This window comes from Enoplosus armatus, chromosome 1 (genome assembly GCF_043641665.1).
Source record: "Enoplosus armatus isolate fEnoArm2 chromosome 1, fEnoArm2.hap1, whole genome shotgun sequence".
NCBI lineage: Eukaryota > Metazoa > Chordata > Actinopteri > Centrarchiformes > Enoplosidae > Enoplosus > Enoplosus armatus.
The window spans coordinates 10192230-10208734 of record NC_092180.1 but is presented as its reverse complement, the minus strand read 5'-3'; the positions used below and the strand labels follow the sequence as shown (position 1 = coordinate 10208734).

The 16505-nt window shown below is 37.2% G+C and overlaps 1 protein-coding gene across 1 annotated transcript in view; it reads right to left on the bottom strand.

Moving 5' to 3' along the window:
• The window catches only part of LOC139307394 (protein diaphanous homolog 3-like), a 149722-nt gene that overhangs the window by 103425 nt on the left and 29792 nt on the right, over nt 1-16505 (bottom strand). Inside the window, exons 6-16 of the mRNA XM_070931158.1 lie at nt 14594-14668; nt 14110-14179; nt 10918-11054; nt 10039-10144; nt 7356-7466; nt 6612-6730; nt 6274-6390; nt 2911-3029; nt 2760-2824; nt 2091-2195; nt 192-515 (exon numbers count right to left, since the gene is read on the bottom strand). Of these exons, the coding sequence (XP_070787259.1) occupies nt 192-515; nt 2091-2195; nt 2760-2824; nt 2911-3029; nt 6274-6390; nt 6612-6730; nt 7356-7466; nt 10039-10144; nt 10918-11054; nt 14110-14179; nt 14594-14668 (1348 nt within the window). The remainder of the gene's footprint in view (nt 1-191; nt 516-2090; nt 2196-2759; nt 2825-2910; nt 3030-6273; nt 6391-6611; nt 6731-7355; nt 7467-10038; nt 10145-10917; nt 11055-14109; nt 14180-14593; nt 14669-16505) is intronic.

Sequence of the window (16505 nt, the reverse complement as noted above, 5' to 3'; positions counted from 1 at the left end):
TACATTTGTGAAATGTTAAAATTTTGGTTCACTTTGTCAGTGAGGTGTTGATTCAACTCCATAGTATTTTTGAGGCTTCAGTTAGCAGTATATTAGACTACATTGTATTGAGATGTTTTTCCTATATTATGTCACCCTCATTTACGAAAATGGGGGTGGTTAAATATTACAAACACCTTGCAGTGTCTTACCTTGGACCAGTTGAGGCGCTTCATGGAGGTCTCGGGCTTGAAGTCCTTCTTAGGCCTGAGGCCATAAGGCAGCGCATGGTGGGTGGGGGAGCCTAGAGCACCCCCAAACCCTGGAGGGGGTGGAGGAGGGGCACCAAATGGAGGAGGCACTCCAGGTGGAGGAGGTGGGGCAGGACAGCCTGGTAAAGGAGGTGGAGGAGGGGGAGGAGGGGGAGCTGGCACCCCAGGTGCTGGAGCAGGGGGTGGAGGCCCAGACAGGAATGCTGAGGAAGATGACGCCTGTCCAACATGGGCAGAGGACAGACCCACAGGTACAGCTCCAAACTGGATAGGCAGGAAGAAGAAAAAATGTAGGCGGGCCCATTCACATAAAATACAAAAAATGAAGCAAACTTTACACAAAGTGTGACAGCTGGTAATACATTGTAGCTTAAAGGTCCATAGAACTCCACTGACATCCAGAATTACTAAAAATACATTATGGAGTAATTCTGTAGCACTGGTGATGATACTTTTTTGGTCTCTTTGGGGGATTTATTCATGATAAAAAAAAGATAATACATGCCAGAATTATTTTTTAACCTCCTAACTGCTTTACTGAGGCTCAGGGGCCTACATGTACGACTATGGTTGTACTCTACAGGTACAGATGAAGTTCACATAATATTTTGCAGTGGCACTTTTTTAAATTCTAGTTTTAACAAATGCTATTGAGTGATTTTTGCTTATCTCATCGACATATTTTTTGTACCTTGATTCTAGCAAATATTACTCAAGAACAGAATATTTAGCTTGTTTATAGAAGGTTCTTTTTTGCTTTTTTTTGCTTTTGGAGCAGTGCTGAAGAAACCCTTCCCCAAATAAATAAAATAAAAGTAAATGAAAAAAAATCGAACTATAGCATCTGCCAAATGTGTAGCACAGTATGCTCTAACACCAGTGTGCTACGGATAACGGAGGCGTGTTCTCTCAACCATCCAGCAGAGGCCAAATGCTCATAAACCGTCCAGTTTCTGTCCAGAACATACCCACAATAATTTGTTTTTTCCAAAGCTAAAAATCAAATGTTATAACCGGAGCTACAAAACTTTGTAAATTGTATCATACAGAGCAAATGGCTTATTGATCCATGCACCAGTTTTAGATTAAAGACGCACACTAAAGGTCAGCCCTGGGCCCTTACTCTGCCACTGCCTCTAGAGGGAAGAAAACCTTTGTTGAATTAACAAGTGCGGGAGCGAGTGTGTTGGTGAAAGTTAGACTGACACAGACAGAGACAGACAAAGACTGTGTGTGTACGTACCTGCATTGGCTAAATGTACCAACATCATTTGAACTAAGGTACTATTTGAGTATTCATTCTGTGTTTGCTCTCTCAAATTGAAAAATTATCAGGAAAATAAAAAGGAAGTTCTCTTCCCCTCTCTGAGAGTGTAGTTATCTTGCAGTGCCAGGGCATGGGAGCAACTCTCTGGAGTGTTGGGGGGGGGTTGAAGGGTGGCCCAGTAGTGAGGTTGAAGGGAGTTGTCAGAATAAATTGCTTTTAGAACAATTTCCTCTTACAGGATAAAGATCAGAGAATCAGAAATGGCCAACATGGAGGACTGGTCAGTGTTCTCATTAGACTTAGTGTCAGCTAGCCAGTGGAGCAGCCTCCATGTCAAACCAAACCGCAGGCTCCAGTGGATAAAACCCCCCACCCCATCCAGACCTCGCACCCCAAAATAAAAAGAACATCTAATAATGGAAAGTAAGAAAAGAAAGTTGAATTGCAATTCTTTGCAAGATTTGGAGGGTTTTGTTGAGCAATCAAATCTAGTAATTCACATCCCCTAAAGAAGTAACACAATTTACAAAAGCTGACATTGAAAACAAACACCGATAGGTAATGTACTGTACCTGGGACCTGAAGGCCTGCAGCTCTGCTTGGAGTTCAGCTATTTGCGCTTCACACTTAACCAACTGAGCTTGTGCCTCCTGTCGACTTAGAAACTCCTCGTCAAACTAAAAAGAGAAACGCCATATCCAAATTAATCACTAAAGCACACAATGATATTGAGATAATGTAACTAGCAATTAACATAAGCAGTATTCATTAAAATTGTTTAAGTCTAATGGTATAACCATTTTATATGATCAACATTCATTTTGATTACCTTAATTTAATGACTGAATTTCAACCTTTTGTCAAACACCCATTCATCTATAAAACCCTTTAAGTACCATACACACATGTCAATCAGTGAGCCCATCCCTCTAATCAGGATCTACAACCTTCTGCTACCCCAACTTCAATTAATCACAGCAGCCAATCCATTTTACCTCACACGTTTCACAAGCATGTGTGTGTAACAATGACACTTTTTATTTTTCATTATCCATGTCATTTTCTGCTAAGCGATGACTGCAAATGTACACTGTGTTCTGGGCTCTCAAGTTCATTGCTATACAGATGTTATTTTATTAGAATAAATGGCAGCATGTCTTAGTGGGTTTTGTTTTGGCAGGGTGGTGTAGTGGATATGTAGAGGGATGAAAATCTAAGCTGTTTTTTTGGTCAATACTTGCCTTCTGTGCCAGTTCTGAAGCTCTTTGTTCATACTCATCAATTCGAGCTTTATCTACACACACCTCTGGAAACAAGAAGCAGAATGAAAATCATTTGGGTTTTATTGACATATCTGTAATGTAAATAAACTGCCAGAAGAGTGTGACTTGCCTAAGAGGTGGCTGAAGTCCACATCTAGGCGCTTGCGGTAACTGAAGTCTGGGTCAGTGCCACTACGGTGCAGCACAATTTGAGACACACACTCCTCAATGATCTTAAAGTACTGGGGCCTGAGAGTCAGGATGAGGGAGATAACAAAGAGAGACAGTGAGAAAAAAGAGAGAGAGAGGCAAAAACATACATCATTTTATTGGATTCATTTTCATTCTTTTAATCTTTTAGTGTCAGTGCATTTGTATAAGAGCTGCTATCTGGACAGAGTCAGAGGAAATGAACAGAAAGGGAAATGTGGCATATCTCATCAACTTCTACAGTTATGCCTGAGCAACCAATCAGAGTCATTGCATAATAGGTATCAGAGATCCTACACATAACAGGAGGCTCCAAGTCGGGGCTACTTACCTTTATGATTATGTATTAATATGCTTTACTGAATCAAATCAAAGCCTGATGTTCATACAACGGGTGAAATTTGAAACCAACTGACAGAGCATCAAAATACATTTTACGTGCTCAGACAACATCATTAACGCCGTTGACATGAGAATCAGGTCTATCCAGAATTCTTAAACATCTTTCTCCAACACCAAACCCCAACCCCGACTACACCAGCCATTTAGGAGAAAATGGGTGGACACAACAATAACAGGTAAGGAAAATAGACAGCAGAAAATGAAAAAAACTAAATAAGAATGATGAGGCTGAACAGAGGACAGAACAGGGGCAGAAACTGTGTTCTTAGTAAACTGATATACAATATGTATTCCATAACAAATATGGCAACAAAAAATGTTTTAATGTTCATTTTTAGGATGTAAACTTTCATTGATAAATAAAATGGCTTACTGGGGATAATATGACCAGCATGAGGCACATATTAATGTTACACAAGTTAAGTTTGGTTTGTTTTGGTTTCATTAGAACTACTAACACTTAAAAACACCCATTTATACACCACTTACACCTTATTATAACAACTGTTTTGATCATACCAAACAATGGGGAATACACACCAACCTATTAGTAGTTGCTGAGTAATTGCAGTTCAATTGTTTTAAATGGGTCTGTTGAATGCGTTGATGACAGAATAACCAAGGGCATGCCACAATAAGAAAAAGGAGGTATAATAACTCAACAACAGATGACATGCAAGGCTGGGAGCCACAGTGCTATTGCAAGTTAAAAGGAAAGTGTCTGTGTGATCTTCTCATTATCTTGCAACAATGCCGCTGAGAGTCCACAGCCCTTCTACACCAAATCATTAATTAATATTTTGAAACGTAGAAACAGCGATAAATCAGGGACACTGCCTTCCACCTCTTCCTAAAACAACACTGAGACTGGATCTGATAGTATGAATACCATATCTATGATTTTATTATGATGATGAGCTGCACGATGGAATCATTGTCTGAATGAAGATGAAAATATTAACAATCAAATGGAATAAGGCAAGTTGTCAGTCAAGCTGCTGGTGTTCCTTTCATTACTCTGTGATATTGGGACCCCTGTGTAAAAGGGGACTGTATATTCTTGACATCAAAGGTACCAAAAATTAAATAACTAAAGATCACTACACCAGTCAGTCGTGAGATATGCAGTGCATTAAAAGGATCACATTCAGACATGATGCCTTATGTGCCAATGGTGAAAATTAATGATATCAAGAGTACGGAACTGCCTGAGGAAAACTTGCAAATGTATTCTAAAAAGAAATACTTGAAGCCAACTAAAAACAGAATGAGGAGCTACACCATATGGTTTGAGAATGAGGGGGAAAATATGCAATCACCCATGCCATTAAACGACACATCTTTACAATCATCACATTTTTAATAATAATTAATATAGAGTGTGTTGTTGTGATTTGCCCTCAGGATGACAGCCATCACATGCTTATGAAGAGAAAACGAAAACTGAAAAACAAAAGTTATTGCCAACCTCAGTCCCAATACTTGAATGCATACACGTTTTCTAAGTGTATCTGTATATCCATCTCTGCACTCAAACACTGAAAGCTACTGCCAACTTCAGTAACTTAATTAATTATTTTTTTAATTATTATTTTTATTATAATAGTCACTTACGCCATAAAATATGAGTGCAGACCTTTGCTTTGAAACAAAACCCTGTCGGGGTCTTAAATATGGCCTTGATGGCTAAATACACGATATCATGCTGAAAGACTGCATGTCAAAACATTGTATTGTTTTTGTATTGCAGTGTAGAACTAGTTAGTCCTCGTATTATAAGTATTATCAGGAAAATGTGAGATCAGACTCTTATTTTAATCTAACATAACCCTGTTAAGCTGATCCATTTACATACTCGAACAAGCAAGACAGAGGTCAGATTTATGTTTTATCTTCATCTTTCCACACAATATGCTTTAAAGAGAAAAAGCTTCTAAGGATGAGGACTAACAAATGTGTTTGACGTCTGTAACGTAACGCTATCTTGGTTAACAAATTTGGCGGGGTTGCTAGACTGTAAACAATCCCAAACCAAGAGCAAGAGAGAGCTGCTAACGTTTCCCTAAAATCTGATAGCATCTGATAACTACGGACCATAGTGGGGTTTTTTGTGTACATTAAATATTTTTATGCTGTTACTAATGCTTACAAAATAGATGGCACCAATGTGCAGTCATAAAACACCAATGTTAACATTTCATAATAATTTCAGATGAAGACAATTAATCAGACGGAGCCAGAGCAAAGTGCCAGATACTTTAGATGTTGTTTTTGGGTGAGAGAACAACTGCAGGTGATGCATTTCATATTCTTCAGATTAGAGCTCCATCTTTTGATCAAGCCAAGGTTTAACTCACACCCAGCTGTGAGTGAACCAACATAAAATAACCCTTTGAAAAGTACCATTAATAGGAGATGAGAAATACTCTGGAGCCATGGTTGCTGTAGATGGCTTGGAGATGAAAGAGACAACATTCTCTTTGTTAGCCAATGTCATTGAGAGGGTTTAAGGCAGAAGGTGTAGGACCTCACACAAAACAAGCTCTTCACCAGTGTACAGTACATCATTACCAGTGTTCAAAAGGTGTTTAGGCCTTTGCTTGGGTGTACATTCAGCTAAAATGTGAGATTAAAATGCTATATGTCATCATTATTATCACAGGTCGTGAGTAATATTACTATACACTTCTGACACTATATAGAAAATGATAGAGCTGATTGAAAAAGACTCAGAGAGTCCAAGTCACAGACACACAGGGAGACAAAAAGAGATCAATGAATCAAATAAAGGAGGAAAAGGAGAAGTAAAACTGCTTGCTTCATTATACTTAAGACAAGTATAATGTATGTTGTGTGTATGTTTGTGCTGCTGGTTTTTTACCTGACCAAGTAGTCATTGCGTATAAGCATCAGGTGCTGCAGTATGGAGAGGAAATAGGGCTCTGCACTGCTGTCCTTCACGATGTTCTGCACAATACTGAACACGTCCCCAGCATCAGTGCAGAGAGTCAAGGACTTGTACGTAAACGGAAACATTTTCACATAAAAAAAAGAAGCTACTGAAATAAAAAGAAATTAAAGAATTATGTGTTTAAGAATAACTGACCTTGGCTGGATGCCATGAAAGTTTGCAAAATATATTATCCACATTTACAAGAAAGAGACACTGAATCAGACATAGGAGGTACATGCTTCTGTGTGTAATAATGACAAGGATATTCCAGCTCGCTCTTGATGTCTTCCAGCCTATGAGAGAACTCTATCATGTCCTCTTCTTTGTGCTCCTCAAATACCTTTAGCTGAATGTCAAGGGCCTCATTCCTGATGGTTGTCAGTTGCTACAGATGGATTAAGGTAGAAAAAGAACAAGGTATAAGAATCAAATCAAATAATAACTTTATGCAAATATTGGAGGAGGGTACCAGATGGCAGAAACTGAAACTGTTGATGTAAAGGATGGCAACAATCAAACAGGATGGATTCTGCTTTCTTAAGCATGTAAGTTCAAAATTCATAGAGATAAAGAATTAAGCAAAATAAATCAGAGAGAAAGGCTTGAGACCCTCTCTGACCAAAAGTGAAGCATCAAGCTCAAGTAAAGAGCAGGAGCTCAATCTAAACGCTGTTACTCATCATGATAAACAGGTGTGGGGACCTGCTCCTCATTTGCATTTATTTGTTTCCTTGGCAGCTACAGCAACATTGTTTACAACAGATAAACATGTTAGGTAGATGGTATAAAAGCCAGTGGGAAGATTATTAGCCCAGGCACTAGAAACTTTATTGGTTTCTGGGTGCTGGCACAGACAGAAGACGTGCAAACTCTCCTCTGTGTTTCATAAATTATTTGCTGGAGCAAATCTACAATATTTCACTGAAGTGGACAACTCATTTAAATATTAATACAAGGTGAGTGTGAGTTTATATCATGTGTGTACGTGTGTGGGTTTATGTTGTGCTTACCGGCAATATCTCTTTCAGGCCACAGCGCATAAATTCATTTCTGATGTGCAGCCTGAAGTCCAGCTCATCAGGGGATGTTACGAGTGCATTGATGAGCTGCATGCATGCCACCTGCAACATGAAGGGTACACAGAACAGAGAGAGAGAGAGAGAGAGAGAGAGAGAGAGAGAGAGAGTGTGAGAACCAGAGAAAGAGGCAACGGACTTCTTTTTCCAGAAGTTGATGAAAAGCATGCCGGCATGCATTCTAAATGAGTTATGTCCCTTGGAAGCAGAGGACCATAACTAATGCATGTCTATTTTCTCCAGTCACCAACTAGGGGGGGTGATTTTAATATTAATGCAACAACTGCAGACCCATACACACAAAACTAACTAACAGTCAATTTAAGGGCAAACTCGCTCTTTTGGAAGCTGTTTTTCACTCCCCTCTGAGTTTGGTTTACTGCAAAGGGACCGCTGCGTCCAGTGACTCTTCAACTAGCCGGGCAAACACAGACAGAAAAATCAATTATTGATCAGCGAAGCAATCCACTCATGTGTGAAAAGACGGTATGGCAATACTAAAGCCCAGAAAGAATATTCAGATGCCTTAAGGTTCATTGTCAATTTGATAGCACACTTTCATTTTTGTCATTGCACTAAGCTTAGTAATTACCATTTTAATATTGTAATTCCGCTAGGCAACAATACAAAGTGAAACAAAAACTTTGTCTTGACACGTGTCTGGGTTGCAATGGCTCTTGAGAAAACAATACCATTGTCATATGAAAAGATCGGAACAATTATTTGAATGACTTCCTTCCTTCCACATGTCCTTTGGTTTTTGTATATACAAATTCATTTTAAGTAAAATCAATACGCAGAGAGTGGAAACTTGCTGGACATACATAATCAATAACAAGAGACAAGAACGATCACTGCAATGCTTTACATAATTTTTCATGAAGAAAACATCACAGTGTAGATGCAATATTATTATTTGAAGTCTATTATTTTATTCCATCTGATCGTACATTTTAGTTGTGTATATAAGTATAATTAACCATCTACATCAGCCTCAGCCTTTGAATGTGAAGAATGCATAGGTCAATAACGAATACGTAAAGACTCTCAGACTCTAAAAGAAAATATTTGATTTTGTTGGTCCCCCATGTGTTTATTTGCACTAAATGCACACTTTCCCGTAGGCAAAGGCTGCCAGGGGAGATTATGTATAAATGTAGTCAAGTAGGACAGAGAGGCTTTGGCCACACATTGCCATGGTTAGGTTAACAGTATCTGTGCTTTAATAATGCATGGGGTTAAAAGGAAACTGTGCTATGTATTAGGAAGTGGGTAGTAATAACAGAGCATCAATAAAACACAACTATGGCCTTATAAACACTCCAGTACAAAGGGCTGTTTGAGTTTTGGGTACTGAATGCCTCTGTATGAAGGAAATTCTGGCTTCCAGTGCACTCTGAAATTCTGGTTGTCATTTCGTATTTTCTTTTTGTCCATTCCTCCTTCCATTTAAAAATCTTTCCTTCCCTCAAAATTTCCCCCATTATTGCTTCCTTTCCTCTCACTTTCTTAGTGTCCCTATAGTTTTGAACCTGTCAAAAGGTAGTTACAGCAAACTGAATACAAATGCTACAGATAACACTACAGGGGACAAAAAAGATGTAATCTTTTAATTAAGTTTAGTATTGATCATTGCATACGCAATACGAAACAACCAGCAGAACAATTGGTTGTACATGCGAGAGATGCTCATCGTGTGTATGTGTGTGTGGTGGGTATTGGCTGAATGATAACTCTCTTCACATCCTTCAGTTAGCAATTAAAAATGCAGACAATATTCTTTAATCATGAATTACATTACTGTGACACACACCGATGCCTGCTCTGTTTAAAACTGCCCATATACAATATCTCAACTCTATGTATCAGCAGGGAGATGATACATCTGAAAGATTTTCTCCACAAAGAGAGGGATTATATGTAAAGGGAGTGCATAAGATGATGAAACTGGCAAAGTGCATGGTAAAAGACAGGTACAAACTTGTCAAACTATAAAGTGGATCAAGAAGGATTCTGAGTTTACTATGCATTAACTTTGGTTTAAGGAAGAACATGAGAAAATGAAAAAACAAAATAGCGTGTTTTACAGCTCATTACCAGATGTTCCTGTACCAAACAGTATCATCTGTTAAGGTTATTACATATGGCAGCCCCAAATAATGGAATATCTGTATCTTAATTGAGTAACTAACACCACTGCACAAAGATTATGTTCATTACTGCCAATGGTAAAATCATATTCACAGGTTCTAAACTGGCTTGTTACTTCACAGTTCAGTTCCAATCAATGCATAAACCAAGTTGCTTCAAGAACAGTTAATCAACTCTAGGCACTGAATACTACAAGAATACAACAATTTGATAAATACAATAAACACAGGCAACATATAGGTGCTGCAATGCTGCCATTGTGACTGGATATGTGATTTAAAATACTTAACACCAAGTTTTGACTTAAAAACAAGAGTATAACAAAATAATTTGTTAATCAGAAACCCTGAGAGTGGTTGTGATATTATGAAATGCTGAACTTACCACAGCCATTCCATATTTCATTTCAGAGAAATCTGAGGGAAACAACAAGGTGTCAGTGGCTGCACATGTACTTTGCACTTACTTGTAATTGAACTGAGCGATCTCGCAGTCCCTGCACAATGGGACTGAACCTCTCGATGGCTCGCCATTCCCCTGCTGTGGTGATGGCTTCAAGGACCTTTTCCAAACTAAATGAGAACATTAAATGCATGAGCGAACGATTGGGATACGAATACATTCATTTTAATTATGTGCTCTCTCCTATTCCACTGTATCCAATGTTCTAGTCAATTTGACCCAAGCGGAAGAGCTTTTCCTGGGGATTTCATCACCTTCACTGTAAAGCATTGCTTGAGAAGGATTGTGATGACAATTTAAAATGGATAAAATGGATAATGAAGTAAATTATTAATTTCACTTATAAAATCAATAATAGCTTTTGAAATTGTAAATAAAGACAATTCAACTGGGTATATTGTTATATCTTATACATGAGAATGCATACTGTATTACTTTTTTAAATTACTCTTAAAATATCTTATATAATAAAAATTATAATATCCAATTTGACATTGCAGTCACTTGAAGTCACTTGAAACCTCTCAACCGACAATATATAATATACTGGCACCAGTATTGTGATACGTTCCTTTGAGAGTGACACTGGCACTCATAAAAGGCTGTATCACATTCGCTTACTGCAAATATCTAACTTTGAAATGTGGCAGTTCAGCCTGTAGCAAACTGTTTTATGCTTTAACTTTTACAATTATAAGCCCTGTAATGCCCTTTGGTTTTAATTGATAATAAATAATAATGGATAATTATTAGCTAGACAATAATTTCAAATATAACCCAGGTTAAGTCTAAATTTTGTGAAATCAAAAAATATTGTCTTTTCAACATTAGAAAGGCAGGAAGACATAGACATGTTGACAGAATGAATGAAGCAAGAACATACGTGTTCTCTTCGCCCACAATGCAGATGGCTGACAGCAGCTTTACCACGTCAGTCATCATGGCAGACTGGGTTGGATCAATGGCTCTTGCCAGTAACGCAAGACTTTTCTCCTCCCCCAGGATTCGATCCAAGCCATACTGCAGTAAACACAAAACATGATTACCCAGATATGCTGTAATTCTGCCCATTTGCAACAACAAGAATACAATGTCATGTGAAACAGTAAAACCAAATTTATTGTACAAATTAACTTAATCCAAACAATTAAATGGCAAGGTCATTTTTAAACTAATTTAGAATATTTATGCTATGTCAATTTTACCCTATGTTGTATACTAAAGCCAACAAGAGAACAATCTTCAAAACAAACACCATTGTTACAGAAAGCAATATTGTGTGTGTAAATGTCAATATAGTACTAGCATGTGATAACAGCACTGTACAATGGAGAACAGCAATACTCTAGAACTGTAATCATTGCTAAACAATGAGAATCAAGGCTAATCTATTGTTTGTGCTTCATTTGTGCAGAGAAAATCAATTCATCAATGTCTGATTGTGTTAGATAAAATAAAATGTTCAGTACAAATAATACATTAAAATGAATTCACTCTTTGTGTAGCAATGAATCAGGCTGTGATTTGAAAAACAATTTAAATAGTTCCTTTGTAGACCAGGTAGTGACACCAAACATTACTGAGCACTCAAATCATATTTTCTGTTTGCCTTTTCGATGTGGGATTTATACATTTTAAGAGGCAGTCAAATGTTCAAATTCAAATTTTGTCCTTGTACCTGAATAGTTATGTGCAAATAGCTAGATTGTATGCTTACTTTGTGAGAAATATTACAGTTTTGTTGATTTTTCAGTTTAGTTTTTTAGTTTCAGTCGTTCTTTCTGTCATGGTATAGTTCCCTTTTTTAGCTTGGCTTCACGTATAAACAGTTTATACAATTGATGGCTTCACAAAACAGAGCACAGTAATCAAACCGAGTGCTCATGTACTTTTGTCTTGAAACAGTCAGAAGCTGCAGAATATCCAGAAACAAAAGAAAGATGACAACACACATGTCTGATCTATATATTATATCTTTTTTTTCTCTAAACAGATCCTCCAAATAGTATGCAGCTCAGCAAACGCTTACATCTATACAGTTAAGTTGTTCAAAGAGAAGTATGGTAACTTTTAATGTTATATTATCATGCCATTGGTGACAATAGACAATAGAAAATATGCAACTGTGTGACTTGACGCAGGAAGGCACAAGAAAGAAAGGCTGCACTGACAGCTGGCAGAGAACACCTGTCTTCTTGGCTTTGTGGGTACATCCCATCCCAAGATGCCTCTCTAGCCAGGGAAAGGTCTGGGCTGACAGAGAGGCCTACGGGTAAATGCTGGCGTCTGGCGCCTGTTGAGACGCAGGATTACATGAGACCTTACAGCACACTTTGTGCCAGAGCGGCTGTATATCTATCTCCGCTGGGTTTTAGCTCCATGTGGCAAGATTTTTTTTCTCTATAGCTACTGTGGGCTAACAGCACACAAGGAGGAAAAGCTGAGGCATTGTGAAATAAATCTATGGAATAACATTTTTATGCACAAAAGCTTAGGCCTGGGCGATGATTCAATATTATTGTGAATTGACCTTACAAGGAAACATTTTATCGCAATGTGATCATATTTTTGTGTTGCTTAACTTAATCACATTGCACAAACTGTAATTAAATGATAACTAAATGAGTTATGAAAGTTTTTTTTGGGGGGGGGAACACACTAACTGACTGATTCATGGTACTTTCAGGTGCATTATGGGGTAGGTTACAAATGGCAGCTTGTCTGAAGAAAATCAATTTACCAAACATGATGACATGACTTAAATTACGTCGGTGAGAGATGCATAATGTCAGTTTCAGTCCATTTTCAGTTTATTGCCTTGCCCTACTTTTTATGTCTTTTCAAGTCCACTTTTTTCCTCTTGCACAGGTAAAACTGTGCCATGGCTTATTTCTTATTTAGACCAAATAGTCCCTAGAGCTAAGGAATCCCAGGAACTAAACTCATGAACTAAATCCATAACTGAAAGTCTATTCTGCACAATCCTGTTGCATTTCCAATCCATCTGAAGAACCAGAAAGATTAGGCTAATAGACCAAAAGCAGATTTTAAAAATGACCGATTTGTTTGACTCGCAATATTCCCACATAAAAAAAACAGAGACACAGTGGCAGAGACACACTGTTCTGTGATTTATGGTTATTCACTTGTGCTATAGTACACTACCTCATTGAAACAATCAGCAAATGAAGTTTCCCTTCACTTGCTCACTGTCCTGATGGCATTTCTTTCCCTCTCTCACACTCTTATAGTTCCTGAGCCATCAGAATGTACTAACTCCAGAGTGGGGACTTTTTGCAGGACAGGAACCTTAGATCTATGCAAATGTGTCACACAGTGTCATCCAGATTGCATCAGGACATTAGATAAATTCCCCTCAAATGGCTCCATATAGTTGTGATGCTGCTCTTCTCCTCCATTGGTCATAAGCCCTTTGTAATTAAAATCCCAGGTGCCTAATTTGGTAATTGCATGAAAACACCAGATGTTGATGTAGACTGGATTAAAATTACCCTTGGAGATCAGACTCAACTCAAAATACAGGAAGTCATTTCAGAAAGTTTTTCCCCTAAGGATAAAAGGACAAAACTGACATAATCATTCTCGGAGGTATTTCCTAATAACATTAACGTAAGGAATAGTAATATTCTCACTTTGGGGACTCCTTGTGGTAGTACACCCATTACCACACCTGCCACTTTAAGGAGTATGAAAGTTCATCAAATTGTGGACATCCTGAATCAAGTTAATTTGGGCTATCATGCCCACAGACACAAACAATTAATCATATTAGTGCGTTGTTTTTCTGATTTCAAAGATCAGAGAATACAGTCTTGCTGACTGTGTTTTTAATTGAATTGAAATATATACACAACAAACAAAAACTAATTTTAAATTAACTGATTAACTGATTCCTCCTCATACTTGTTTTCTTTAAACCAAATACTTGTAAAGAATCACACTCCTAGTCTTAGGGAATAAAAGCATACATTTAAGGTTAGACAACTTACTGTAAAACCAAACTTAAGAAACATTATCAATTGGGTTTACTCACAAAATAATCTATTGGCATTACCTTATTGTTCATGAAGGCTTTGAGACACTGGACAACTTTATGTTGGTTCTTCTTGTCAATCTTCTCTTGCCTAGGGACACAAGAGAGTAATGAGGAGCAGTCAATATCTAATGTACAGCATGAAGACTACAAACTGTATACAGGGTGTTGGAAAAGTAGTGTACATTTTCACATACAGATAAAGGACTTTGAAGGAAAGTGTGTAAAAGCCAATCTGAAAACAAATATTTTAACACTAAAGCGATCAGTTAACTTCACCATTGCAAACATGAATCAAAATTGTATTTTTGTTATTAGTAAATGTGTATATTTGGGACTAAATTACAGTGTTTTGTTAAATAATTAAACAAGGTGAAAATAACAAAAATTACACTTTGTTTGATTACTTGTTACTTGTTAGTATTGATTGTACGAATACACAAATAATTATAGTGACATAGGTAAGAGTCTGTACAAGAATACACGAGTGAATGTATAAACTTACTGTTTCTTGAACAGCAACCTCTCCAAAATGTCCAGCAACAGTCCAAGACCCTCATGCCCGAAGCTCTGCACCCAACTGAAACAAACATTAAATCAATATCACAACAGTGCACGACGTTCATGCTTATCAATCAATGTGGAAAGCTTGTAGAACATGTAGAATTCAGTACTTTATGCTGAGGAGAAAGGCAGCAGAAGTAGACATAGGATTGCATGCCTGATAAGAAAAACTGCACTGAAATATTATAGACAGAGGGAAACCACACATTTAAACACAGTTAAACCTAGGCTTATTTAATATATTATATAGCCTGACTGATACTGAATTTTGGGCGATGACATCCATATCGATATTGACAGTTTATAAATCTAATAACGATGTATTCATTTTTTTACATAAACATATGATAAAAACAAACAACCAAACAAACATCCAATAAGGATCCCTTAAATTAGTTTTTATAGTTGAAAACTTGCTAGTTCTCTCTGGTGGACAATTTACAGTATAATGGCATCGCTGTCCCTAAACTTCCTCAAACATATATTTGGCATTTCAGCACTGCAATTACATGTTACTTACACGTTCAAGCCAATATTTAGGCTGATACCAATATATCTGGAATGAGCTAATATGGGCAGATATATAGGTAATCGATCAAGACCTCATTTATGTTGCAGAATTACACCCCAACATAATAATCTCCACCTCTAATTACTAAAAATGCTGAGGGACAGCGCACCTCATTGTTATTTTAGTCAACAAAATATACTTCTTAGGCAAGCAATGATGTTCAGAAAAAGTGGTAAAGCAATCTCTAATTGTTTATCCAATTTTTGTTGAGCAGGTAGCATTAGTTAATCTGTGTTTCTTCACTGTACATGCATAATAATAATACTGTCCTTGGATTGTCTCACACAAGACTGACTCTCAAAATTATCTAATAAATTCAATCTGTCCACAAAACAGGAAATAAAATGTAAATCAAACCATCTAGTTATCAAATATGTCAGTGAAATTTACTGTACAGCAATACAAAGCAGGGATATACCTATATATTAGGACACATTTGGGCTTTTATACAGGCAAGTCAATTTAAATCTCTACAGACTTAAAATTCAGTGTAGTACCTTCAGTACAAAAATACAAAAACATCAATACAAACAAAATACAATGCAGAGTAAGGAGTTTGGGGCTCGGGGACAGAATTAGATTTTTATGGAAGTTATACTTCTATGAAGTGACATTTGTGAGTTGCATCTCTCCAAAGGAGGTTAAATAGGTTCACACTGCTGCATAAAATAAGATATAGGAGGATCAAATGCTGCTTTTTATGCCTTTGATGGATTCCAGGGGCTGTTGCCTGTGATTAAAGGAGTTATATATCGAAAGCTTAGGACTAACATATTATATTGATTTATTTTCCTTTAAAAAGGGCACATTTCTTTCCATCCAGTGAGGGAGCCATCATTTGAAAAAGGCAAAGCTGTGCTTGTTTAAAAAGAGAATCAAACTAATTAAGTAATTCCTACACTACATTAGTGCTGGTCGAAAAATCTGATATTTATGACATATTAGCAATAGTTTTGTTGGAGATACAGAAGAGAGAGAGAATTGGGCTGTTTTTCAATCTAATGTTCAGCTTCCAAAAGACAAAATAGTGACCTTATACCTATTCCAAGAGAATGCATAAATTGGGATATACAGCATGTTGTTCACCACAAAAGACATACATTGAAGGAAAAACTAAAATATATATTTCTCAGTCCTTCTCTACGTTATATTCCTTAAGCATGAACATGAACTTGAGGCAGGTTAATTGTTAGGAGGTTATAATGAACTCTGGCTTGGGCTACTAAACTCTCTCTGGATCCAAATATTGTTTGAAAACTATGCAGAAAACCGGCATTAATTT